The sequence below is a fragment of the Polypterus senegalus genome, chromosome 1, assembly GCF_016835505.1.
Source record: "Polypterus senegalus isolate Bchr_013 chromosome 1, ASM1683550v1, whole genome shotgun sequence".
Classification (NCBI taxonomy): Eukaryota; Metazoa; Chordata; class Cladistia; order Polypteriformes; family Polypteridae; genus Polypterus; species Polypterus senegalus.
In genome coordinates this window covers 111417952-111444860 of record NC_053154.1, presented here as the reverse complement: position 1 = coordinate 111444860, position 26909 = coordinate 111417952, and the positions used below count along the sequence as shown (strand labels likewise).

Sequence of the window (26909 nt, the reverse complement as noted above, 5' to 3'; positions counted from 1 at the left end):
AAAAATGACTCAGGATGGAAAAAATATCTAATGAAACAGGGCACCTCATTAATTCATCTTTAATCTGTTTTCTCCAATCGATCACCACGACGACAATGTCTATCCTGGCAGCACTGAACTCACGGTGGAAAGTCGCTGCAGACAGCGTTGCCATATGTGGGGGTTTTCACCCGACCTGGGTTAGTTAGAAAACAGTCCTGCATGTAAAAATATTAATAAAGCAGGGTGTATTTTTTGGGCTACTTAAAAAATTTATCACAGCCATGAAATAAATCAAGAAACTGAAACAAATTCAACATCAAATAAATGTAATGTATGTAGCTGCTGTATACCGTTTCAACAACTGGGTACCGGCACTGATATAAACTTCATTGAGTACCAGAAAAAAAGCAAGCAAACATCTGGAAGACGCAGATGACTGCAAACTGCTCCCACAACCAGAAGTATGAATATGGATATGTGTACAAGTGGGCTCTTTGATGGACTGGCGCTTTACCTATCTTGGGCACATTACTGCTGTAAAGGCTACATAGAGCCCAGGATTATGAGTTAAAATGCAAATTTCATATAGGCAGTGACTGAGCCGTGATATAATATCAAACTCTCTTCTGTTGCAATCAAGTTAAGTTATTTGCAGGTACTTTGATGCAGTCAACTTCAGTCTCACCGTGGACCAGCTCGATGGCAGGACTACCTACCATGTCACTTTACTTTTCTTTTATACGTTTTTCTTACAAATTACTGGAAGAGACTTCAACCGGAGTAGGCTGTGGATAAGTCTGATAAAATTCATATAATTCTTAGTGGTATGTGACGTACAAGATTCCTTCCTAATATCAAAAACATACCTGTGAAGTTAAGCAGCAAATGTTGCCGAGGTCCTGCAATGGAAAAAAAAAATCTGCTGCAGAAAATGGCTTGGAATATCACGCGTTTAAAAAGTAGCGGCGCCGCCAACATGCTCACATGACTTATTTACCGCAACGATGAAGATTACAAATAGTCCCCGCCCACTTCCGTGTGTTACCGGATCAACAGAATAAAAGTTCTTGTCAATCAGTTTAAACTACCGCAATTCACCGAAGAGTCCTAAACTTTATCTGATCATTTTATTCGTATAAGTTTTATCTATTCATTTGTTTGTTTATTTATTTGTCTATTTATTGCATTAAATACTTAAAACTCTATTAGCTGTCACATTGCTGCCTATTAGAAGACGCAGCCTTTGCTGGACATTCATACATAGTGGCATTTTGTTTACGTTGCCACTTTTTTTAAAGCATTCTAAATGGTTTTTTTTAGATTAAATATACTACTCAGTCTTTTCTCTTTTGTTATTTGAAGTTAATAGTTTGAAATGTTGACGCAGTCGCCTTAGAAATTATTGCAGTTACATCTGCCGACGACCGATGGGCTTTTATTTTGAAACACTCCTTGTCCTAGAGCAGGAAGACGTCTTTCCAAGTGCTTTATTGCTGGAGGCTGTCAGCTGGCTGGTAGTTGTGATTTGTCTGAACACATGATGACTTGCGGGCAGACATGAGGGCGTTAGACTTGTTTGAATGTAAATTGCAGCGATTCCCGCTGTTGTTTCTTATCTTGTCGTGTAGCCTTTCACCTCTGTCGGCCATCCATAGTTTGAAGGCTTCGTGGAATTTTCGTTTTAATGCGGCTTATAAAGCGAACGCTGAAGATTTGTGGTTTACCCAGAAACTGGACCATTTCAACGGGGCGGACGACCGAGTATGGAAACAGGTGCTTGACGCAGCGTTCGTTTGCTTCTTGCATGAAATAAGTCTTGCTGCCCGGGAGTGTTTGCTTGCAGCATATTAATAAAAGTGCACAAATGAATTCAACTCCTTACAGGAAGAAGTTCGTTTAGTCACTTTACACAGCAGCACATCTCCAGAATATGGGTTGGTTGGGTTGATTGACAGTTCTGCATTAGCCCTTTATGCGTGCAAGTGTGGATTTGTGCACGAGTGGGCCGGTGCAGTTTTCTGTCTCACGCCCAGTGTTGCCTGGGATTTGCTCCAGCAGACCCCCGTGACGTTGTAGTTAGGATGTGGCGGGTTGGATAATGGATGGATGTTGTTTTTGTTACCGTGAAAGAAAATCGGGGAAAATGATTAACTGACACGTTCCATTAAGCTAAGCAAAACTATTAGTATGTAATTAAGAAATTGATTGGAATGATAGAATGCAGCACTCAAGGACCGAGGCAGCCTTTTGGTTTTAAACATGCATAGTGTCTTAGACCTGAACAAGAGAGAGTGTTACTACAATAATAATGTAGTGAGTTAATCATATATAGATAATGTATACAGATTATATTAATTACACACAGTGATATATTTCAAGTGTTTATTTCTTTTCATTTTGCTGATTATGACTTATAGCTAATGAAAACACAAAATTCAGTATCTCAGAAAATTAGAATATTGTGAAAAAGTCACACTCCACTTAGCTAATTAACTCAAAACACTTGCAAAGGTAATTCATGCCCCAACCAAGTATTGGGTGTGTACATGGACATACTTTTTAGTAGGCCAACATCACTGTATTGAAAATCTTTTTTTTTTTTTTTAAATTGGTCTTATGTAATATTCTAATTTTCTGCGATACTGAATTTTGAGTTTTTTGAGCGAAATGAAAAGAAATAACCTTGAAATGTATCACTCTGTAAGTAATGAAGCTATATAGTGAGTTTCACTTTATGAATGGAATTACTGAAGAAAATGTACTTTTCAATTGTATTCTAATTTATTGCGATGTACTTGCACAGTTTAAAAACTAATAGAAACAGCTTTGTCCATGCTTAAAGGTCAACCTCCAAGACGTTTATAATTAGCAAAGCCCATATATGCCTTCTTGCATAATGCAGTCTTAGGAAAGTGGGCAAAAAATAAGTGTATGCCATACAGTATACAAAATAGTAAGAAACACCTAAATCGTTTATGCAGAATGAGTGAAGTGATTTGCTAGTGTTAATAAGAAATTACATTAATGTTCAAAGCATTGGCAATTTGTAGTCTTTTTGTTTTAGGCAGGTGGTAGCTAGTACTGCATCTCCTTTCATCTTGTTTTAATGATTTGTCAGTTTATCTGCATTGTTTGATAAATGTAAGTTCCTACATTTTTTGCTAATGAATGGCACTACGTTCAACAACCCCTGCTACAAATCGTGCACACATGTCTATAGATATCCAACAAATCCTCTAGGCACACTTTAAATATTATGAATCAAGAATAACTTGTACCCCCTGCATCCTTAGTCATAGGGTAGAGTAGAGTACTGACTGTCATTGTATTGTTGAGATCTCTTAAAAATGTAAGATTAGAACATAAAGTAATTGTGAAGTGCAGCTTAATTTTGTGCTGTTTTATATACTATTCTGAAATGATTTCAAGATCTCCTGGTAGACCGTAATTTATCTAATTTTGTGAGCAAGTATTTTCTAATACAGAGTTACAGCAAAAAAAGAGCACTAGGCAGGTTGAAATGGCAGTCCTTTGAAGGACAGCGCCTGCTGCGCACATGAGAACTTAGTATTCAGTTCGGCACAAAGAGTTAGCATATTTGAAAAATGTATTTTACATACATTTTCTCTTTTGATTTATGGTTTATATTACTATATTTTAAGTACCAATTGAAAACCAAACTTGTACTTATTGTTCTTGTGGCCAGGAATTACTATATTTTCCCAGTTTCCTTTACAAAACTAACTTGGAAAGTGAGATAAAATATATTATGCATTGTCAGTCAATCATTATTTTATATAATGGAAGTTGTATGTGTGAGATTAAGACATGGAGATGTTATCTTGCTGTTTCCTTACTTTCTTGTCTCATTTTAAAAAGGTGATAGTATGAAATGGGTACCCTGCAATTTAGAAATCAAGCACGGAAGATGTATTTGCAGCTTTGGCTTGAATGTTGGTTTCAAACAAAACATTTGTTGTTTTGGAATGGAATGCTAACTAGCTTTCAGAAAGGGAATTCTATTCCAGGTGAAAGCCTTTTTTTTTTTTTTCCTCCTCCCTCTCTTCTGAAACACTAGAAGAAATCTAGAAGTATTTAATTCATTTGCCTTTTTTCAATGACAAGGTTCACCCTATTTTTAGATTTCAACGCCACACTTCTCTCTTTATATCTTGTCTTCCAGAGATACTTTATCAATGATACATTCCACCGTCCTGGAGGACCTGTGTTCCTTATGATTGGAGGGGAAGGGCCTGCAAACCCAGCCTGGATGCAGCATGGTACCTGGCTTGTCTTTGCACAGAAATTTGGAGCACTCTGCCTGATGTTAGAACACAGATACTATGGAAAAAGCCATCCCACAGAGTATGTGAATTAGAGAATGTTATTGGTAAAATGTTTGTAAACTAGCCAGCTTCTTTGTCATTACAAATTCTCAGACACATTAACCATTTTCTTATTTAAGTATCACTGTTTTGCATGATTTTAGACCTTTTAAAAGAAAGAAATCCTCATCTGGAAACTTGAGTTTTATTTTCCATTCAAGATTTTTACTCCTCTGCATGCTGTTAGCTCTTATGCTGCGTCTAAAAATTAAAAAATATATACATCTGATCTTTGGTTATGTATATTACATTCTATAACAATGTATGGCACGAGGAGTTGCTAGCACACCATTAATTGTTTGACATGTTTTTTAAAGACTCCACCCCAAAATTTTCTTTTGTTATATGTTTATAGTGGTGTCCAGCTACAAGCTTTAATGATTTTGTGGAAAGAGGACATAGTGTCTGATAGAATGGGACCCAATAGTGACCAACACTGGACAAAAGCAAACTATAAGGAAAATGCTTGTTTTGAAAAAGTCAGTTCTCATGTCGCATAACCCTCATGTCATTTATCTAGTTGTATGCTCAAAACATGCAAGATGGCATGCCTTTTTGCTAAAATATTATTAGTAACTTCTGAAATAAACTGGACAAATTATAAACCAGAAGCTGCAAGTATTTTAGGAAAGACTTTCTGAATAGAATACCCAGCTCTCCTCCTCATGTGTTGGTTAAGAGTTTGTCTTCAATTAAACATAATAGCACATGTACTTTATCTGCAGAGTAGACATCTTTTCTTGACTTGGTAAATCCTGTGGCTCTGACTATGCAAGAAATGTTGCCCAGAACTACTGCGCTCAGTGGTTACTTTAATTCTATAAACTCAGAGTTCATCACTAGGAGCCTGCATCAGAATTGTCTGCTGTACATTTGCCATTTGATTACTAAAGGTTCAAGTCCAGTGTAATGGCAATTCTTTGATTAAAACACTGTACTTGTTAGAGCTTGCTCTCTGACCTTTGAAGAGTGAAAGTAACAGTTTTAAATTTACTGTGAAATGTGACAATCTGTTTGGTTGTTTTTTTTGTCCAAAATATTTCTCCATAATATATAACTTTGTAGAAATTCTTAAAAGATTAGTTTACTATGTGTTAAAATCTCCCTTAATGACGTGTAAAGTTTTTTGGACTGATGACTTCATTTTGAATGCTGTCCACATATGTGCTGAATTTGATATATAATGTACTTCCCTTGTCTTTTGTGACAAAATAAAGTTAAGGAGTTGAGTGTAAATGCAACAAAGCACTTGCATGTCTTTTATTCTCTGAGCTAACCGGAGAATGTTGGGCTGGTTGTGTGTGTGTTTGTGTGGCACTTCTGTAACCTTCTGTGTACTTTGATTCTTTATTGCAGAAGCAAAATACAGCGACTTCTTTATATAGTACAGTGCTTCCAATGGTTGTAAATGGTGGCATGGTATTACTGAGGTTTTATTTTTCCATTTTTGTCTTTTAAAAAAAATATATATATATTTTAAACATTATAGGGTGCCAACACTTTTAAAGCCATGGACAACTTTGGTTTCCTGCTATTGTTTGTGTTTTGTTTTTTTTTTACTATTGATTGCTAGTTTAGCTAGCCAGAGATCATAATTTAATGAATAGTTTTGTGCATTTTTTTTCTTAACCTGATTTTGTTGATCTGTGTTGTGATATAAGAAGCAGCAAAAATGGACAGAACTGTCTACTTTACCTAGTGAAATGCATGTAGTATTAGCTTGTCATATGAAATGAAATGTGTTTTTAAGTGTCACCTTCATTGTTTTGACTTGTCTGACAGTTTTATATATTTTATACTATAAACTTAATTTGTTTCAATTAGATATACTTTCATCACACTGCCTGCCAGTGTTACTATCTTACATTTAGTATTTATTAATTTTGCGTGCTATTTTATATGCAGTATATTCAGAATTGTTTTTAATAGTTTAGAACTGAAATGCTAAGCATGTAGTCCTAAATTTGTTTTTTTTGTTATTGTTGTACTTTATTGTATTGCAGACATGCATCTGTTTTTGTTTTTCACCACTAGATGGCCACAAATGCATTGTGATAATTAGAAGCATATTTAGTTCTTACACAGCGAGAAATATGAATCGGTCATTTGGTACATGTAGCTACTTTATTGCCTTATTTTTTTATTTGAAGTTCAGTTTTTAAATAATGTTTTCATCTTTCTATTAAACAACTTAATGACTGATGTTTTTCTGTATTATTTTTCAGAGACTTGAGTGTTGAAAACCTTGTGTACCTCAGCAGTAAACAGGCTTTGGGTGATCTTGCTCATTTCCGTACTGAGATGGCACAAAAAATGGGTCTGACTAACTCAAAGTGGGTGGCATTTGGGGGATCATATCCTGGATCACTAGCAGCTTGGTTTCGATTGAAGTATCCCCACCTTGTACATGCAGCAGTTGCCTCCAGTGCACCTGTTAAAGCTGTGGTTAACTTTCCAGGTAATAACAGTAAAATATTTTCAGAAATAAGTGCACCAGTCCATGCTGTTATTTAGGTTTCCAAATAAGTATACTGTAGAGTACTTTTCAAAAATTGCTAGGTGGGGTGAACGGGCAGATACCTTTTTGCTACTATAATTTCCACTACTGACTTTCAACTGGAAAGAAAATTGATATCTAAAACTTACCAGTTTCAAGTTAATTGACTTTTATAAGGAATAAACATAAGAATCATATTAGTCTTCTTTGCTTTGTTTTAAAGCCATGGTTTAGAAACATTTGCCAGACCCCCACATTTTCTCAAAGATGAAGGGAGAAACTCTAAATAAATAAGCAGCCACAATGCCACAGTATTTTTTTTTTTCATCTGTGTGTCACACAGTCCCAGTAACTGTGCCAACATGGGGAAGAAGTGATTCTTTTACTTATTTTAGCAGACATCTGAGCAGGTTTTGCACTGGTGGTCTACAGTATATACTGGGTTATTACATACAGTATAGTAAAATTTTGTATGAAGTTGAGTACCTCTTTTAGCACTTCAGGTGCCTTAGCAGTTTTGAACACCTCTGTTATGTTTGAACTTAATTAGTACGTGAATTGTCTCTGACATATGCATACACACACACAGTCGCTCTTAGGCCAGTGTCTCACTACACAACTTTGAGTTGGAGAACATGACACACTTCATAACTGAAGTTACAGGAATCTTTTTGCCTTGGGGATGTTAAATTACATGATTAGAACTGACCGGTAAACAACTTCCTCGAGACTTTTTAGCATGTTTTATAATTTCCAAACATGATCTGTAAATATTTTTGACAGTGTTCTGCTTGATTATATCGGTGATTATATGAATGTTTTCCAAATATGATGATACTGGCTTTTCAATTTTCAATTCTGTAATGGTACAACCAACAAAACCTTTAGACAGAAAAGCCTGTCTTCTGTTTATATGGTCCAAATCAAATGTTCTCTTATTTCCTTGTGACTTAATTGTGCTTCTGGATGAGTGCTAATTGGTTGTCAGCACTAACACACAGCAAGTAGAGTTGCCACACTACACAACTGGTGGCTATTTGTGGCTTGCTGCAGTTGTCTCATTATTTAACTTTTGTGTTTTGCTAATCATTCAAATATACATTTGTAAGTCTTGTCAAATAAGAGTGGTGAACTACTCTGTAACCATTAAAGTATGACCAAGAATACAAGAATTTGTGAGACGCACAGTGCCCAGTGACTTAACCCATTATGGCCTGTAGTACCACAGCAAAATTGCACGCACCAAAAACTGCTAAAAATTAGTGCATATGTTTTACCATTCATGATTGAATTCACCATAATATGGGGGTGGTGATGTTAATAAAATTGCAAAACCTTTTGCACGGTAATGGTTTATATCATGGTATAGACCAAAAAAATATAAAAATGTCTAAAATGAACGCCTTCTGAATTCATTTATATCAAAGTGAATACTGGAGGCTTTTCTTTAAGTGTAGATCAGACAAGAGTTACTATATTTAAATAACCATTTAAACTGAGAACACATGTACAAATAATAAATGCTGTTTCAGAATGAAACCTGCCTGGCAGCAGTGCAAAAACCTTTTAAATAAATAGAGCACTGATAGCAAAGCTAAAGATTATTTTGGTTAGGAGGCTTGGTAATCGAAACTCATCAAATTTTTTGCTGACTCTCTCTCTCTCTCCTTTAACATTAGTACATTTCTTACTAGCAGATGCATGGCAGCAGTACTTTCAGCTTTCCACTTTTTCCCTCCAAATAAAATACTGTTGGTTTTGTTTAACTCATTGGCAGTTTTTTTACTTTTGTTCGGGATTGTTTTGTACTTAAGCTTTTGTTTAATCATAGCCCAGCTTTGTCCTCTCCTTGAAGCTGTCAAACTGCCATGGAACTTTTTTTTTTTTTTTTGCTTGGTGGTGATATTGAATTTAGTTTTGTCAAATTTGATTGACTGTATGGAATGTTACTGGAAATGTATCCTTGCCTTAATAAAATGCTAATATTTAAAAAAAAAAAAAAAATCTTTCAAAGGGGATGTATTCAGTAAGTTTTACAACTTTTTCTTTGCAAATTTGCCACTGACTTCAGTTCATTTTTAAGATGCAAGAACAGGCTAGGAATTCTTATTAATAAAATGCTTTATTTTAAAACACAATGTCATGTGACAAATAATTATATACCATGATTTTGAAGAAGTAACTTGTACTTGAAACAGACAGTGTAGTGCTGATGAGCTATTGATGAAATCAAAATGATGCAGACTCCGCTTGGTGTTGGCATTGGTGCACAAATAAAATGTGTGAAACTTCTAATGTTAATATGACATTATTTAAAAAAGAAGTATTTTTGATTTATTAATACTGAAAAGAACGGCACCCTTCACAAAGGATATGCACTCTCTCCTTGCTAAAGGTTAGTAAATGAGAGTAAAAAAAAACAACTAAATCACAAGAAAAAAAAATGAATATGTTTTGTAAAGAAATGATGCAGCATCCCCAAATCAATGAATCTGTAGCTGTCAAAAATTACACTCCACATGTATGATTGATTTCAATGGTGTATTGTACAGCAAAGCGATAGAAAGTCACCTCCAGACTTTAAAGAATAATCACCATTGCCTAGAAGTATGCTCTGCAAAAAATGTCAATGAAAGGATATGCCGCAGCCCAAAATATTTTTTTCTTAAAACCACACTGCAGTTGAGACCTAGCATTATGGTAAAACTGGAAAAAAGGGACCAACATCTCTTTATAATGAGTAATTCAAAAAATTGTGATCTTTCATGCTGTCCAACATGTAATGAAGCATTTAAAAAAGCATAGGATAAATACTTTCCAAGTATAATTTTAAGAGAGGGGTTTTTAAAGCCAAAATGGATCATTTAGAAAATCTTTTTTTAGAATGTAATCTATAGTTCTGTTTAAGATTCTTAATCCATTATAGACTTTTAGACATGATCTTGAGTTTTTGGTTATTTCTTTAATTATTACATGTGTAAATATCCTTAAATAATTAGTTATAATGTCTGACTTATGATGATATAAAAGACTAGGCTATGGTTAACACAGCTTTTGAAAGCTTAGTGTTGTGTGCTAAGATGGAAGATGGTCCAGAAAAGAGATTGAAAAATTGCATGGTTTAATAAAGACAAATGTATATTTGGAATATTTTATTCAGTGTTTCAGTTAATTAGTTTAGTCATTCGATTATTGAACATATAGATGCCATATTTTTTTTTCTGCAAGCTTCATTTTGCTCACTTAATTTTAGAGATGATGATCATTTTTAAATGCATGTAACCATTCTTACTACATCCATTCTTACTTGGCTCATTATGCTTTGGATGAGAGGAAAGATAAGAGACTATGACCTTTGTCTGCCATGATTATTTCCTCATTCATTGTGCTCGTGTAACAGTTACACTTTTATTGCTAGAGCATTGAGGTAGTGATAAAATTTGTTCTAGACTTAAAAGTGTTAATTTGTATATGATTTTAAAAAAGCTTCACTGTATGATAAATATGCCATTTAATTTTTTTTACCTAACAAGCTGCCATGATTTTGGTCAGTTTGATGGTTTGTATACTCTTTTACTTGCGTTTCCCTTTCTTACCAGAATATTTGGAGGTTGTCCAGCGCTCACTTGCTTCATATAGTGCTGCGTGTCCCCAGAAAGTGAAATATGCTTCTGATACTCTTGTGAATCAGTTGAAAGACACCAAGAATTATGACAAGATTACTAAGGATTTCAGGTTTGTGTCTTCAGAGTCTCTTTATTGCAAGCATTAACATTTCCTTTATAGTGATTTGATATTAACTACAGTAAATACAAAAGAATGTTTTTTTTAAAAAACAAAAGGATCTTAACCTTAACAGCTTTTGTCAATTTCCTGAATTTTCTTGGTAATCAAGCTATTTTGTAATGTTCTGCCAAAGAAATAGTTATGAACTTGAAGAACTCATTCACATCTTCCCCTTTTTGTTTAAATAAGCTAAAGTAACAATAAAGCCATACAGACCTAATTCATCGATTTGTTGTGCACCAATAAATCTGAAAATGGTTTATCTTTTTGGTTACACAAAGCATCCATGAGTGAAATATACCATTATTCTTTGCTAGTTCAACAGAAACAATTGCTTGTAAAGCATTGTAATTAGTGAGTCATCCCATTTCATTTCATTGGCCACAGTCAGATTAATAGATTAAAGTCAGAAAAATATATGTGCTGTACTTCATGTAAGATTATTTTAAATGGCACATTTTATAAACAATACAATTTTTAAAAACTTCAGAAGATCATGTTGAAATAAATATACGAGTATGCTTATACTGTATCTAGAGTTAGTTTAAGCAGTTGGCAAACAGGCATTATTGCATATCTTGTTTGTGAATATATACCTACTACATACTTTTGGAACTTGATCCTTTTTATCTTTTCTGTATTGCATTTAATTCAGACTAATTGCATTTAATTCAAACTTCATTAGTTACCAGAAAATTTCTGTTCACTAGTATGCAAAAAAGATGCTATAAAATGATGCTTAAAATTCTAATGTGTAAAATATGCAGAAGTTGTACAGTGTATAGTGCTGTAAATTTCATTATTAAATGGTCTATTGCTTTCTAAAGAATAATTGCATCCTTTGTTTTTTATCTGAGTTAGTGAAGGTTTAAAGAGAACTTCTTCACTTGCTTTACAAGTAAACTTTGACTGTGTTATATGCATATACAATAATAAGAATTGTGCAATGCATAACGTGGCAGTAATATGGAGTAAAATTGTGTTAGAGTTGCAGAGTTGGAGACTTTTGCAGTTCATGCAACATAGCACATTCAATAATAGTAAACCAAGATGCTTAAACATAGAGGGTAATAGTAAATGTGAATGCTTCTTTGCAAGTGTTTGTAACTTATTTATTGGATTTCTTGCATTGTGTCTCTATTTTAGACTGTGTGATACATTAAAGGCATCCTCAGATTCTGACCTGCCATACTTCTTGGAAACATTAGCTGGAAACTTTATGGATGTGGTCCAGTACAATGAAGATAACCGAGAATTTGAGGTGAAATGTTGAAGGGTGCTATGTGTGGCTTTAGATCACTTTCGAAATAAAAGTATCTTGATATATTGTTTAGAATTGACAGGAGTTGTGCTGAGCAGGCACTAAATTAAGGAGTTTATGATAAAAGTTCATTATGTGAAGCTTGTTTTGAGGATGAGTTAAATAGATTAAGGCAGCCATTATAACGTTTTGCTTGTTTTAAATAAAGATCCAAAATGTAACTAAAGTCAAAGAAATGATTTAGCATGAGTTTTTATGATGTTTAATGTTTAAAGCTTTTTAACTGCCATCATTTCAAGTTTGAAATATATAGAAGTAACTAGCTATGTTACTGGACTTCACTTACGAAATTTACTAAGGCATTGGGCCTCTGTTATTGTGCCATAATTTAATCAGATGTATCAGAAGTACAGTGTAACTGTTTTATCATGTAGGGTCCTATGGTAACCCTATTTTCCCCTTTTATACCCTTTATTGTGTAGACATTAATAAAATGTCTTAAATCCCATGTAATTATCTCTGTGGTCAGGTACTTAAGACTTCCCTTCTACATCGTAACCTCAGTTGGACAGAGTAAAGGAACATGCAGGAGTTAAGTTACTCATTTAATTATGTAATATTAATAATATGCCCATAAATATTAAGGAAGCACGTTACAATGTGAATTTTGGCAAATCGTGCCGTTACAGTCTAAGTAGCAGTGCATCTTTTGTCCATAATTGGCTCTCAGCTTCTCTTTATTCTAGCTTGCTTTGCTTCCACATGCCTTCCTCATAAAAATCATATTTCAGACCAACAGAATTCATTTACGTATTCCTTCCTGGACCATGTACCAGTGACAGCATTCAGGTACAATTCAACTCCCAGTTGCTTTGTTTAGGCAGTTTATGGCCTTCCTCCAGGTATGGCTTATAGCCTCAAAGTCCAAACACGGTCACCCTTGCCAGACTGGTTTAATACACGTTACACCCACCCCCATTAAAAATCCTGGAGAGGAGGATGCTACACATGTAGGGAGCAAATGCATGGGCACACTCCTCTACATATAAGAACTTATATTGGGTTTCTCACCCTGAATAAATATAACACTAAAAATGTAAATCTATAATGCTCAAAAAATCCTTAATTTGCTGGAATAATTTATTATAATTAATAGTTCAAGGTGAACATTAAAGCATCTCTCCTGTATGTACTATTACATTTGCCTTGTCTAACTTACAAATAAAGACATCAACTTACATTCTAAAAATCACACCACAAAAAACAAATCCTTTTCTGTATACAATATTACATTATTGAATATGCTACATACAATTACCCTTCAGTAAAATATTCCAGCTGTCGATGAATTTTTGCTTTTTTTTTTCTTCTAATGACTGATGATGGCTTTTGTTAATGGTGATTGGAAAACACAATTTTACAATAACTTGTATTATTTTCAATTCAGACTGATAATTAGTAGACATAGGAGTTTGGGTTATAAATGTAATTTTATCCTGCAGCACATCCTGTAAAAATAATAGTTTCAATCGGATCTATAATCTTGAACCATTACTAAGCGTTTGAGGGTTTAAGTCAATAGCAGTATACACATAAAGCACTGATGTTTACAGGCTTCACCTTTATGTGACCCATGCTAGGAACTGAGTATTGCATATCTCTCTATTATATAAGAAAATGTTGAGACAAGACTATTGCCAAGAGATTTTTTTCAAGTCCCGCCCTCCTCTCAACCATTTACAGTTAACGGTCCACACCCACAGTCCTCTCACCCCTCATTCGTGTGAATGCTTTTGTCAGACACAGTTCATGCACTCTCAGCTCTTTTTTAAATTATGTTTTCCTCACTTTAAGTTCCCAATAAAAGAAGACTTATTGTGTCCAAATTTTATTGAAGAATTTCATCCCGAAGGGTTATCAACAGAAGAAATGAGTACACGGGCAATCCTAGCACTGAGAAACGATGTCAAATGAATTAAAATTGTCAATCGATTACATAGATAAATACTTTATTAATCCCAAGGGGAAATTGGTTAAATGCTGAAACAGTTGGTGGTGATGGTGCGGAAGATGAGAACATCAACTTACAATATCCTGTAGAATATCTACAACCATTAACTCCATCCGGTCTTCCACCAGCCGAATTACTGTTGAAAGAAGAATGCATTTAATGTTATTGTGTGTAAAACAGGCAACAAGAAAGGTAATGTAATACATGTTCCGCGGATAACATTAGACACCAAAGGAGATCTTGATATGCCATTTATACTAAAACATTTACAGTTTCCCGTTAGAATAGCTTTTGCTATGACAATTAACAAATCACAGGGACAAACATTTGAAAAAGTTGGTTTATTTATTCGAGTGAAAGAAACAATATTCATTCACAGGCAGTTATATGTTGTGTTGTCACGATGCAAGTCCAAATATGGAATCAAAATTCAATGCGATATTGACAAAAAGTTAATTCCAAATATTGATATGTTTTTATTGAAGCTTTAAAGTAAAGGTGTAAGTTTAAAAAGTATTTGCGTGTTAATTTCAAAGCCAAACAGAACGAATGCATATAACGCAATGAATACCTCTAACACAACATAAAAAATATTTTTCTTTCAATTGATTATGATTTACTATATACTATTGTGTGTGTGTGTGTGTGTGTGTATAAAGAGACTTTCTGAAACCGTGTGTTTAGTATGTTAGATGTTCTCAACTGTGGGTCCTTTGTCGATTAGAGGGCTTCAGATGGCTACTAGTGAGAATTACCATTTTATAAAAATAACATATTTCCAAAGTTATAAAAAAATTACTGTATAAATCATTAAGCAACAATAGTTTAACAATGAAGTGAATTGCTGGTCACAAAATTGTCCTTTGCCAACATACCAAAGACTTGACTTTTTATTCTTCTACGGTTACACATCTACATCACCAGTGAGCAAAGATCACAATCACTGCAAGTTTAGAGTTTGCAGACAAACGTATCATTACCAAATCTGTGTCTTAACATCAGAATTTTGAATTAAAAACTATAGGTTTTTCCCTCCTCTGTTCATCTGATTTCTTATAAGCAATGTATACCACACAAGAACTAGAAATGCTAATGTAACTATCATATGCTTAATTATGAAGGTGCATTACACACACAGTTTCATTTTGCTTAGTCTAGAATTAAGTTATTTGTTAAACTGTTTCAAGGATTTGTTAATTTAAAAAGTTATCTATCAAAGTAAAACATGAAATATTTTTCTTACTAATAACATGTTGGCAATATGTCAATATCAGTACAATCCTTTTGTACTGAAGTACGGTCCCCATTTAACCTCCTAAAATAACATCTGCAGATTATGAAGAGCAGTAAAATTCAGTACTCTACGCATACATGAAAATGCTACACATATGCAGTGCACACCTGGCATGCAGCACAGATGTGGTAGAACCAGAGTGAAGTGTCAATTATATATCCATACTGCAGTAGAGTGAATTTAAAGGTCCAAATCCACAAACAGACCAAAAAATAGGCAGTGAAACAATTGCCACTTCCATGAGCTGCAATGTCATGCCCCCAAACAAGTATAAATGATGAGTCAGAACTTAGGGCAGCTAAATAAATAAATAAGTAAATAAATGCACAAAAACTTGGCAAAATGTTAGAAATATGAGGATAGCTACTTGAACTAATATTTTAATAAATGTAATTTTCCTTTTGCCTTGTATTTTGTAGCAGTGCCTATCTGAGAGCTGTACGTTGTACTGGTTCAGAAGTGTATTCAGGCAACCACCAAATATCCCCCCCCCACACCCCCAAAAAAAGAGAAATTATTTTGCAAATGTTCTTAAAAAAAATTATATATATATATATATATTTATGTAAAAATCATAAGTCACATTTACTTGCTTAAATTTACAGCTGTGGTAAATAAAGGGGTCTTTCTGTGTCTGTTGTCACTGTAGGCATGACATCACTTAAACATGCTTTACAGTATTTAATAAGCACTTTGCAACATTTGGTGCAGTATTGCTTTCAAGACTCAAAATGTTAATGGAAATAAAGTCCATATTTTTAATTTTTTTTTTTTTTTTTATTATAAATAATTCTGTTGATGTTAAATGACCCTGACAACAATGTGAGCAATGTGACATAGTGGTTAAGGGACTTGGGACTTAAAATCGTAAAGTTTTGGGTTCACATTCTGCTGCTGACACTCTGTGAGCATTATAAAAATCACATTACCTCTCTGTACTCCAACTATAAAATAACTAAAAGAAATGTGGCCAATTATATCTCTTTTAGGTCATCTTGGATAAAGACATTAGCCACATAAGTAAAGGAAGTACAAGCCACGTGTCAAACTGGCAAAGAAAAAGTTAAAATGAACAAAATTAGACATTAGACAGAAGATGACTGGAACACTGTGTCATGCTTAGCATCCCAGAGTCACCTTTTCACTGTTGCAGATGATACTGGTACTTGGTGTTTATTTAATGAAGAAGACAAGTGAGAATCAACACTCTGTTCTCATCCTCTTATGCAGTTGCCCATTTGGGCCGTCCACTTAGTTTTTTTGTAATGATTAGATCCAGTTTGGCTTCTTGTATTTAGACAGTAATGGGCAATGCAGTTAAAAAGATTTCTCTTTCAAGTCAAATTAATGGTAGGTTGATAGAGAGGTATTAATTTCTATGAAAATCTTTAAAATTTCTAGGTGACCCCAAACTTTTTACTGGTACTGAATAGTGGCTTAAATTACAAATAAAGGGGTCAAAGTCAGTGGTACCATAAACTGAGGAGCTGGGAGTCAAATGTTTTGTGTACCAACTTCATGAGCATTAGTGTGTCTTTGTGCACAAAACCTTTTCCCTTAAAAAATTTGTTCAAAGAGTCTGATGTGGAGGAAAAGGAGTGGCCTGCACAGTGCCCTGGCCTCAGCTCTACTGAACACCTTTGGGATGAATTAGAACGGCAATTGTGAGCCAGACCTTCCCATCCGACATCCGTACCTGACCTCACAAATGTTCTTTTGGCTTAATGGGTGCAAATACCCACAGATACACTCCAATATATTGTAGAGTGCTATCACAGAAGATTGGAGGCTGTTAGCCACAAAATGTTGGCAATTCTTTATTAATGCCTATGGCTTTGGAAAACTCACGTATAGGTGTAATGGTCCGGTGTCTACAAACATTTAGCCATATAGTGTACTTTTAAGGACAACTCCTGGGCCTCTTTGTTAATTTGCCTCAACTAGTGTAGAACTACTTTGTGGAACCTAAATAGTCAGCAGCTTTATGATGCTGTACTGTAAATGTTCCTTGATTTTCAGTAACAGTGGCAAAGATCTTCCTGTGTTGTCTGAAAATGTTCAATTCTATTAACTTTTCACTCATAGCCTAGTATATTTCAAAAGTATGTTTATCGACCCACCAGTGAAGCTACACGGCAGGATATCTTTGTTGTTAATTTGTCAGCAAGTGGCATTTGTCTTCATGTATTTAATTTTTTGCACTTTCATTCTCTGCTTTCTCCTTACTAAATCACACAAATGATGAACATGCATTTTTATTATTTATTTACCTAAAACTGGGGCCAACAAACTCGCTTAAGTTTTGTAATGTGTCATCAGTTTTCCTATATCAGATTTCTCAATCTTTTGTGAAGAAATTTAAAGCAGTGGCAGCAATTTTGTTGGCAAACAATAAAGATTAAGAACCTAGTTATGAAAGCCAGAATGAAAGTGAAGAAATAATGAGGTAATCTACAGTAGGAAAATCGACAAACACACTACATAAAAAGCAAAATGCCATTATTACTAATGTAATATTTTGACATTCTGCTTGAAAATGGTTGTTAAAAATAACAAGCCTGTTTAACATTGGAATGGTGTGAGCTCTCTTTGCTTTAATTTTTCATGTTCTGTCTAGGTTCTAGAATGATAAGGAGATTAAAACTTACAATGTGCATTACTAATGGATAGCTACTTTAGAAAGTGCCATAGAGTAAGATGAATACTGGCTTATTGTGTTTTTACATTTCTCCAACCCAGGGTGTGCCAGGCACTAATATCACAATCAAAGTCCTTTGCAATATTATGGAAGATGAATCTCTTGGAACACCATATGACCGATATGCTTCAGTGGCTCATTTGATCCAGACAACTTTGTCGCAGAAATGTCTTGATGTAAAATACAAGAATTATGTAAAAGATATGTCCAATACCTCTTGGGATGGACCAGCATCTGGTGGAGGTAAATGAAGAACACAATTGTCTGCACAAGTTAATTTGTTGAAAACCTAAACTTTGTAAATTAGTGACCCACAGCTGTAAAATACTGTAGGTTCAGCTTTTTTTCCCCTTGTTTTCAGTCAGAAAATTAATCTTATCGTTTTTTTTTTGTTTGTAAAACCTTTTTTTATTTGTTAGACAAGTGAAGCCTGGGGACAACTTTAGATGAAAGCTTGAATTGCAAAAATGATTTGTTTTGAGATATTCAGTTTTGTTATTAGTTTGGTTCAGGGGTAATATCTAGAAGGCAGAGACAGTCTGTTTTGTTAAGTGGGTGAAGCATTTATCAGTTACCAAATATGTAATTTTCTGGGGGCACACTTTTAATTTATGTAATTTTTTTTTGTGGTCTTTGAAATGCCATAATACTTATGCAAGAAGGCAGATTCCCAAGTCACCACATCACACTTCCCTTCCCCAGTCCCATAGTGGTAGCTTTGTGAAAGAGATGTGTGGAAGTGGGGCAGTGTTTTGTCCGAATGAGTCATTGAGGTTTACCAGGGTGGCTGGTTGTGAATATATAGCCTTATGAGAGTTTTGTTTTTAGTTTGTGGCTTTCCCTGTCTGTACTGAAGTTTTGTGAGGGTTTTTTTCCCTAAACTGTTGTGAGAAACATGTTCAAAATATGTCTTTGTAGTTGGCTAACAGTTATTGAAATGGGAGGAAGCAGTCGAACTTTATGTATGTATGTATGTATGTATGTATGTATGTATGTAAATGTGTTTTTTTTTTTTTCAATCTCAAGATTTACAGTACTGCATATTTTGGCATAGTTTCGATTTTCTTAGGAATGTACTTAGGTTAGGATACTTATCGTGTATTGCAGATATAACGTCTTTAATGTTCTGAAACCATGAAATTGTGCAGACACATTTACAGAAACTCTAAAGCTAGTCAGATTTGTGAAGTACCCACACTGGAATGCATATGTAGGATTCTGTGGTTGAATTAGCACATAATCTCTTAAATGTTTCGCCCACACAGCAAATTGAAAGACAAATGTTGAAAATAATAGTAGCTTATTTTCCTTGTTCTTTGTAATTTATTACTACTTAGAAACAAAGCATACTTCACAGTTTTAGGAGTATATTTCTACTCAAAATATTTTTTGTATGGACTCCATTGTTTTGGTAAAGTTTGACAGCTCCTCTAAACAAGATAGTCACCTGAAGTGGGCTGTAATGTTATGGTGAATTTTGAATTTGAAGGTCTGCTAGATGATACTGGAGACCAGATGCTTTTCAGATGACAGATGTATACTGTATTAGTGGTCTGTGAGTAGAAATTCAGGCGGAAAACAACTTTTTAGGCTGAAAATTTTCTAATTTATATGTTTCACAAAATATAAGTCTTAAATTTCAAATTACACTATAAAAATAGTCTGAGGCTATTAAAAATTCTCAAGTGAAAGCCTGACTCCTTTTAGCGTTCCTTCCCAAAGCTCAGATATGTTGTATTTGATGGTAATGAAATTAACACTTTTCCTGATCTGGTTGTTGGCCTGTTTTACCACAGTAGATTTTGTTAGTCCTACTCAAACTGTTGATACTTGCTAGTAAGTAGTGCTTCATCTCAGTCCCTCCATACTCATCTCTTCTTTTATTTATAGGAAGGCAGTGGGTGTACCAGACATGCTCAGAATTTGGATTTTATCAGACCACTGATTCCCCAAATCAGCCATTTTCTGGATTTCCTCTTCTGTAAGTAATGCATTTCCCTCCACAGGAGAAATAAGTGGTGCTTAAAAAAAATAAAACTGATTATTGTAATATTTGTCCATCACAGTATATCAATAACAATAAACTAAGGTATCTGGATTATTTGAACCATCTATGGGCATGCAGAAGCAGTGCATTTTATTGGTGAATAAATAAGTTGCTTGTACATCCCTGCAGATGGTGGTACCCAGTAATGCTAGCACTGCTGTAGAATATACCTCTGCTGAGGTCACTTGTCACATTTGGATGTAGTATTCATGCACATCCTGCAGGCACTTTGTTTACCCCATCTTGATTAGCCAGCTTCTAAATCTGTCCTCTGCTGCATCTTTAGCAAGAGTAGTCTATGGGAATGTAAAATCAGGTTTTTTGAACCTAAACTTCCCCTCACACTAATCTTGTAATAAATTAAGCTGAAGATTTTTAGTTATTCCAATTTCTAGTCATTTATCTTGCTACCCCAACTCTACATTAAATTATATAGGAGCAACTAAATGACTTCAACAATCTGACATTTATAATTGTCGCTTTTGTAGAATTAACTGAAGTAGCTTAGTGAGAAACTGAATAAGAAACACCCTTCATTTTGCTTAATTTCTAAGTTGAGCAGAGAAGACTGTTGAAAGTGTGAAAAAGCATTGACTAAAGGTAATGGTTGTGAGGACAGACCCAAAAATGTCTTTTGCAGAAAGTTTTCCTTATTGTCTTAGTCCTTTGCATATTTTCCATCCTCTAAAACTAGGGGCTTCTCTCGCCAACCCCCACTTCCTTTGCTACGCGCCAGCCACTTCGCATCTCTGCCGTTCACGTATGTGGATTTCACTTTCACCAATCAGCAAATCTTTTAATTCTTGTGGATACGCCTCTTTATTGGGAGGAAAACACTACTTTTCCCTGATGGCAATATGAATTAGACGATCTCAAAGTCTCCAACTCTCTAACCCACTTTGCATGTGTATTGCGCCAACGTTTTTTGAATTCTTTACGAGGTTCTACTTTGTCATATACTCTATCTTTTATTTCCTTCCCTGGGCATGGTTAAATCTCTTGGCACAAAGTCTTGTCTCGTAGGACGTGAAAGTATCTCTCTGAAAAAGTCATGTCTCATCCCAAGATTATTTTATTATAATAGAGAGGTAACGGTATCCACCCCTAACCCCCCACCCTCACCCCCAAGACTTACAAACAGTGGCCTCTTATTCAGTGTTTTACCTCGCTAAAACAGTTACTGTAGTATTGACTGAAGTATTACGTTTTTGATAAATACAGTTGAGTGTTTAGAATCAAGTTTAGATTTATATCTACAAGTTCTCGACGTAAAGAAAGATTACAAACTTTAATTTGATTCTAGTTTTGCTTCTTCCACAGGTGATCTTCAAGCTATTGTAATATTTAATGTCCTAGAAAAGCATTTCTCTTTTAATTTTTGACTTTTGATGTTTGCTGTTGGAAAGTTATTTGTTTTCTGTCTGTTTTCTTGATGTGATTCTTTACCAATTAATGAACTGACTTCTTAGTTTTTACAAATTGTCTTCTACTGCTTTCAACCAAAAAAAGCTGACTAAGAGGTCAGGAATTTTCTAACTGTTTAATTTGCTTAGATTGTTTTTCAATATAGAACTGAGCATTGAACCAGTCCTAAAGTAAATCAATGTAGACAGTACATTTTATGCTACTTCTACAAGCTATAATATCAAAGAAATGTGTCCCTCAAAGTTAACAATTATTGAGTAGTTTGTAGCTCTTTCTATAGCAAGCAGTTTTTGGGAATTGAGGAAAATAAGAAGCAGAAAGAATAAGAGTATCAATTTTCAAGAATATTGGTGTGAATGATGCATTATACGGTTATAAATACACGCTCAAGAGTCTAGTGAGCTATTTTGTACTGCATTTATTAGATTGTCTGAATAGCTACAGTGTTGCTTGAGGAGATGTAACTCTTACAAGCTAGAGGAATCCTCAGCTCATATTTGGCAAATCGTTAGGTTGTGTAAATGATTTAACAAAATGTGACCGTCTGCATTTATAATGAAGAAGTAAAACAAAAGTTTTTATAATTTTTCAAATATTGCGAAGAACAAAAATATGTTGCAATTTCATTTTCAGGTACAATCTAAAGCAGTGTTCAGATATCTTTGGCTCCTCTTTTACTGCCACTTCAGTGACTAATGCTGTGCAACAGACTAATGAAGATTATGGTGGCTATGATATCAAGAGCAGCCGGATAGTGTTCCCTAATGGATCCATAGATCCTTGGCATGCACTTGGAATCACCCAGGACATCACCGGCGACCTACCAGCAATTTTTATTGAAGGTTTGTTATGTTTTTTTTTTTTTAATGTTTTTAATAGCAAAAAGATGCACACAGTCTATCTGTAGATTTCAATCAATCACAACAAGGTATAAATTCAACCTGCGTACCTGAAAAAAAGACAGTAGCACTTTACCTATGCCTCATCCTCTTTTAAGATAAAATACAAATACAGAAATATTTATTTGAGAGCTACACACACACACACACACACACACACACACATATATATATACACACTAAAGTATTCAGACCCCCTTCAATTTTTCACTCTTTGTTATATTACAGCCATTTGCTAAAATCATTTAAATTAATTTTTTTCCTCATTAATGTACACACAGCACCCCATATTGACAGACAAAAAAAAGTTTTGAAATTGTTGCAGATTTATTAAAAAAAGAAAAACAAATATCACATGGTCCTAAGTATTCGGACCCTTTGCTTAGTATTTAGTAGAAGCACCCTTTTGAGCTAATACAGCCATGAGTCTTCTTGGGAAGAATGCAACAAGTTTTTCACACCTGGATTTGGGGATCCTCTGCCATTCCTCCTTGCAGATCCTCTCCAGTTCTGTCAGGTTGGATGATAAATGTTGGTGGACAGCCATTTTTAGGTCTCTCCAGAGATGCTCAATTGGGTTTAAGTCAGGGCTCTGCCTGGGCCATTTAAGAACAGTCACAGAGTTGTTGTGAAGCCACTCCTTCGTTATTTTAGCTGTGTGCTTAGGGTCATTGTCTTGTTGGAAGGTAAACCTTCAGCCCAGTCTGAGGTCCTTAGCACTCTAGAGAAGGTTTTTGTCCAGGATATGCCTGTACTTGGCCGCATTCATCTTTCCCTCGATTGCAACCGGTTGTCCTGTCCCTGCAGCTGAAAAACACCCCCAACAGCATGATGCTGCCACCGCCATGCTTCACTGTGGGGACTGTATTGGACAAGTGATTAGCAGTGCCTGGTTGTCTCCACACATACCACTTAGAATTAAGGTCAAAAAGTTCTATCTTGGTCTCATCAGACCAGAGAATCTTATTTCTCGCCATCTCACAGTCCTTCAGGTGTCTTTTAGCAAACTCCATGCGGGCTGTCATGTGCCTTGCACTGAAGAGAGGCTTCCGACAGGCCACTCTGCCATAAAGCCCTGACTGGTGGAGGGCTGCAGTGATTGTTGACTTTCTACAACTTTCTCCCATCTCCTGACTGCATCTCTGGAGCTCAGCCAAAGTGATCTTTTGGTTCTTCTTTACCTCTCTCACCAAGGCTCTTCTCCCCCGGTAGCTCAGCTTGGCCGGACGGCCAGCTCTAGGAAGGGTTCTGGTCGTCCCAAACATCTTCCATTTAAGGATTATGGAGGCCACTGTGCTCTTGGGAACCTTAAGTGCAGCAGAATTATTATTTTTTTTGTAATCTTGGCCAGATCTGTGCCTTGCCACAATTCTGTCTCTGAGCTTTTCAGGCAGTTCCTTTGACCTCATGATTCTCTTTTGCTCTGACATGCATTGTGAGCTGTAAGGTCTTATATAGACAGGTGTGTGGCTTTCCTAAACAAGTCCAATCCGTATAATCAAAAACAGCTGGACTAGAATGAAGGTTATCACAATGATGATCAGAAGAAATGGAAAGCACCTGAGTTAAATATGAGTGTCACAGCAAAGGGTCTGAATACTTAGGACCATGTGATATTTCAGTTTTTCTTTTTTAATAAATCTGCAACAATTTCAAAAATTATTTTTTGTCTATCAATATGAGGTGCTGTGTGTACATAATGAAAAAAATTAAATGATTTTAGCAAATGGCTGCATTATAACAAAGACTGAAAAATTGAAGGGGGTCTGAATACTTTTTGTACCCACTGAGATATAAAGATTTACACTCACCTAAAGGATTATTAGGACCACCATACTAATACGGTGTTTGACCCCCTTTCGCCTTCAGAACTGCCTTAATTCTACGTGGCATTGATTCAACAAGGTGCTGAAAGCATTCTTTAGAAATGTTGGCCCATATTGATAGGATAGCATCTTGCAGTTGATGGAAATTTGTGGGATGCACATCCAGGGCATGAAGCTCCCGTTCCACCACATCCCAAAGATGCTCTATTGGGTTGAGATCTGGTGACTGTGGGGGCCATTTTAGTACAGTGAACTCATTGTCATGTTCAAGAAACCAATTTGAAATGATTTGAGCTTTTTGACATGGTGCATTATCCTGCTGGAAGTAGCCATCAGAGGATGGGTACATGGTGGTCATGAAGGGATGGACATGGTCAGAAACAATGCTCAGATAGTCCGTGGCATTTAAACGATGCCCAATTGGCACTAAGGGGCCTAAAGTGTGCCAAGAAAACATCCCCACACCATTACACCATTACACCACCACCACCAGCCTGCACAGTGGTAACAGTGGATCCATGTTCTCATTCTGTTTACGCCAAATTCTGACTGTACCATTTGAATGTCTCAACAGAAATCGAGACTCATCAGACCAGGCAAAATTTTTCCATATATATATGTCAAAACTTCAATATATAAAGTCAGCGTCGGAATATATAAATTCAAAACCTGAATATATAAAGTTAGCGTGGGAATTTATAAAGTCATTCCTGATTATATAAAGTTAACATCGGAGTATATAAACTCATTCCTATATATATATATATATATATATATATATATATATATATATAAAAAACACATGTCTCACTGACCTCATTAAAAAGATTCAGCATATTGGGACTTGCAAGATTCCAATTATAGTTTTTGCAGAAGTTTGGAAATAAAAGTGAAACTAATGAAGTAAGCAATGATTTCAAGAAAAAAAAAACCTTAAAAGTGTGTATCCGGAAAACCAAACACAGGGGTTGGCGAAGCCCCCTAGTTAAATAAAATATACACAGTCTTTACCTGAAGAGTGTTTTTTTTTAATTATTTTAAACTGCCACTTAATTTGAACAAATCAACTAAATGTTGAATCATATGTAATTAAAACAATGTAATTTCTAAGTCTCTGAAAGTAAAAGGCAAGATAACAACCTTAAGTATTTAATTTTCCTATACTAAAAAAAAAAATCTTAGTACAGAAGTAAAAACTGGTGCAGTATGTTCTTGTTTTAATTAATCTAGCTAATGTATATTCATTTTAAGACCACATATGACTAATAGCATTCCTTTGTGTATAAAATTGTGTTTTTGTGATAGGAATAAGACTTCCTGTACCCTAAGGTTTTTTAACATTTTCTTCTCTTATCTTTAGGTACAGCACATTGTGCAAACATGTATCCAGCCAGGCCTGAAGACCCACTCGTGCTAACATTAGCAAGGGGACATGTCTTGACGCTCCTAGAGAAATGGTTGCTTTAGTAAAAATATCAACATTTTGCATAATTTAGTTGTTTTCAACCTGCAGGCAAAGGAAAGGTGTTAGATACATTTTTTTTCATTGTTACTTTGTTATGTTGAGAGGGTTCAGAAGAGGGATGCAAGAAACTTCAGTCTAGGAGAAATTTCTGTTGCATTAGTGGGTGACTAAGAAAACCCTGAATCTTTTTAGCATTTCAATTATTGTTGATATAAATGTTGTGAAGATTCATTGAAAAAGTAAGCATTATTTTTTTTTATTTCAGGAGTATCAGTCATTTTAACAGTACCTAAAATGGCTTACAGGTTTATAAAATAAGCCTATACCTGATATATTGATATAATTAATCTCATGAATTAAAATTTTACATAACAAACAGTATGACTTGTGCGGTATGAGAGATTTCTCTCTAACCTCTTTACAGAAGCAAATGTGTTGATAGTGAAAAATCTATTGTGTCATGGGAGCACATGCTTAAATGCTCTGAGCAGAACATGGACTTGGTATTCAGTTTGTTTTTCTGCTTAATTAGATGGTATTTTTGATGTTAGCCAAAAAATGCTGTATAAAATATATTCTTTGTAATAACAGAATGGTTGAGTTTTTTTCCCTTCTACATGTATTTTGATACAATTAATTTACTAAGAGAGCTAAGTGCAAACAAAATTTAGATATGTTTACTGTGGGATATTTAGAACCAGGAATTGGCATAAATGTGTGAAACCTGAATAAGCAAAACACAAACAAGCAAAACATACATTCAAAACCTGAGAATTATTAAATTCCTAATATACCAGTTTGTCAAAGGTTAAGCTTGAGTGGCAATTTTGTTTTGCAGCTTTGTTTTAAAGCCCTTTTAATCAGAGCTGGTGATAAGAAAGTTGTCATTCAAGTACTGTGGAGATGTAAAGAAAGAACAAAAATAAATGCATCATATTTGTTTTGTGTATTATGCTTAATTATTTAAAATAAATCTAACCCCAAGAGCACTTCTATTCAGTTTATATCGGGCATCTATGATTGTAACAGCTTTTCTTAAATTAACTGCCAAGTACAAATGGTGAGATGCAAAAGCAAACAACGGTAATGGAACTCCCTGTGGACATAAAATAACAATGTATGTCCAAAAACTCATGCACAATGAACTTAACATGTGATGAAAGAAGAGATCCTGTTTATTTACCAGTTCCATTTTAAACTGTGAAATACAGTACATGGATAAACCTATTCAAATAGTAAGAGAGGTGGCATTTTACATTTAATCGTTTTGTTAAACTTACTGTTATTTGTCACATATAAGAAACCTATAACCAAACTGGCCCTTTTTAAATAA

General features: G+C 34.9%; 1 protein-coding gene across 1 annotated transcript; it reads left to right on the top strand.

The window, feature by feature from the left end:
• Positions 1 to 1460: 1460 nt before the first annotated feature.
• Positions 1461 to 26523, top strand: prss16 (serine protease 16). The gene is made up of 9 exons (XM_039756109.1): positions 1461 to 1755; positions 4166 to 4347; positions 6593 to 6825; positions 10464 to 10599; positions 11797 to 11911; positions 17956 to 18157; positions 19805 to 19895; positions 22020 to 22228; positions 25472 to 26523. Exons 1-9 carry the CDS (start codon positions 1540 to 1542, stop codon positions 25576 to 25578), a joined length of 1491 nt encoding a protein of 496 aa, XP_039612043.1. The 5' UTR covers positions 1461 to 1539; the 3' UTR covers positions 25579 to 26523.
• The last annotated feature ends 386 nt before the right edge of the window (positions 26524 to 26909 follow it).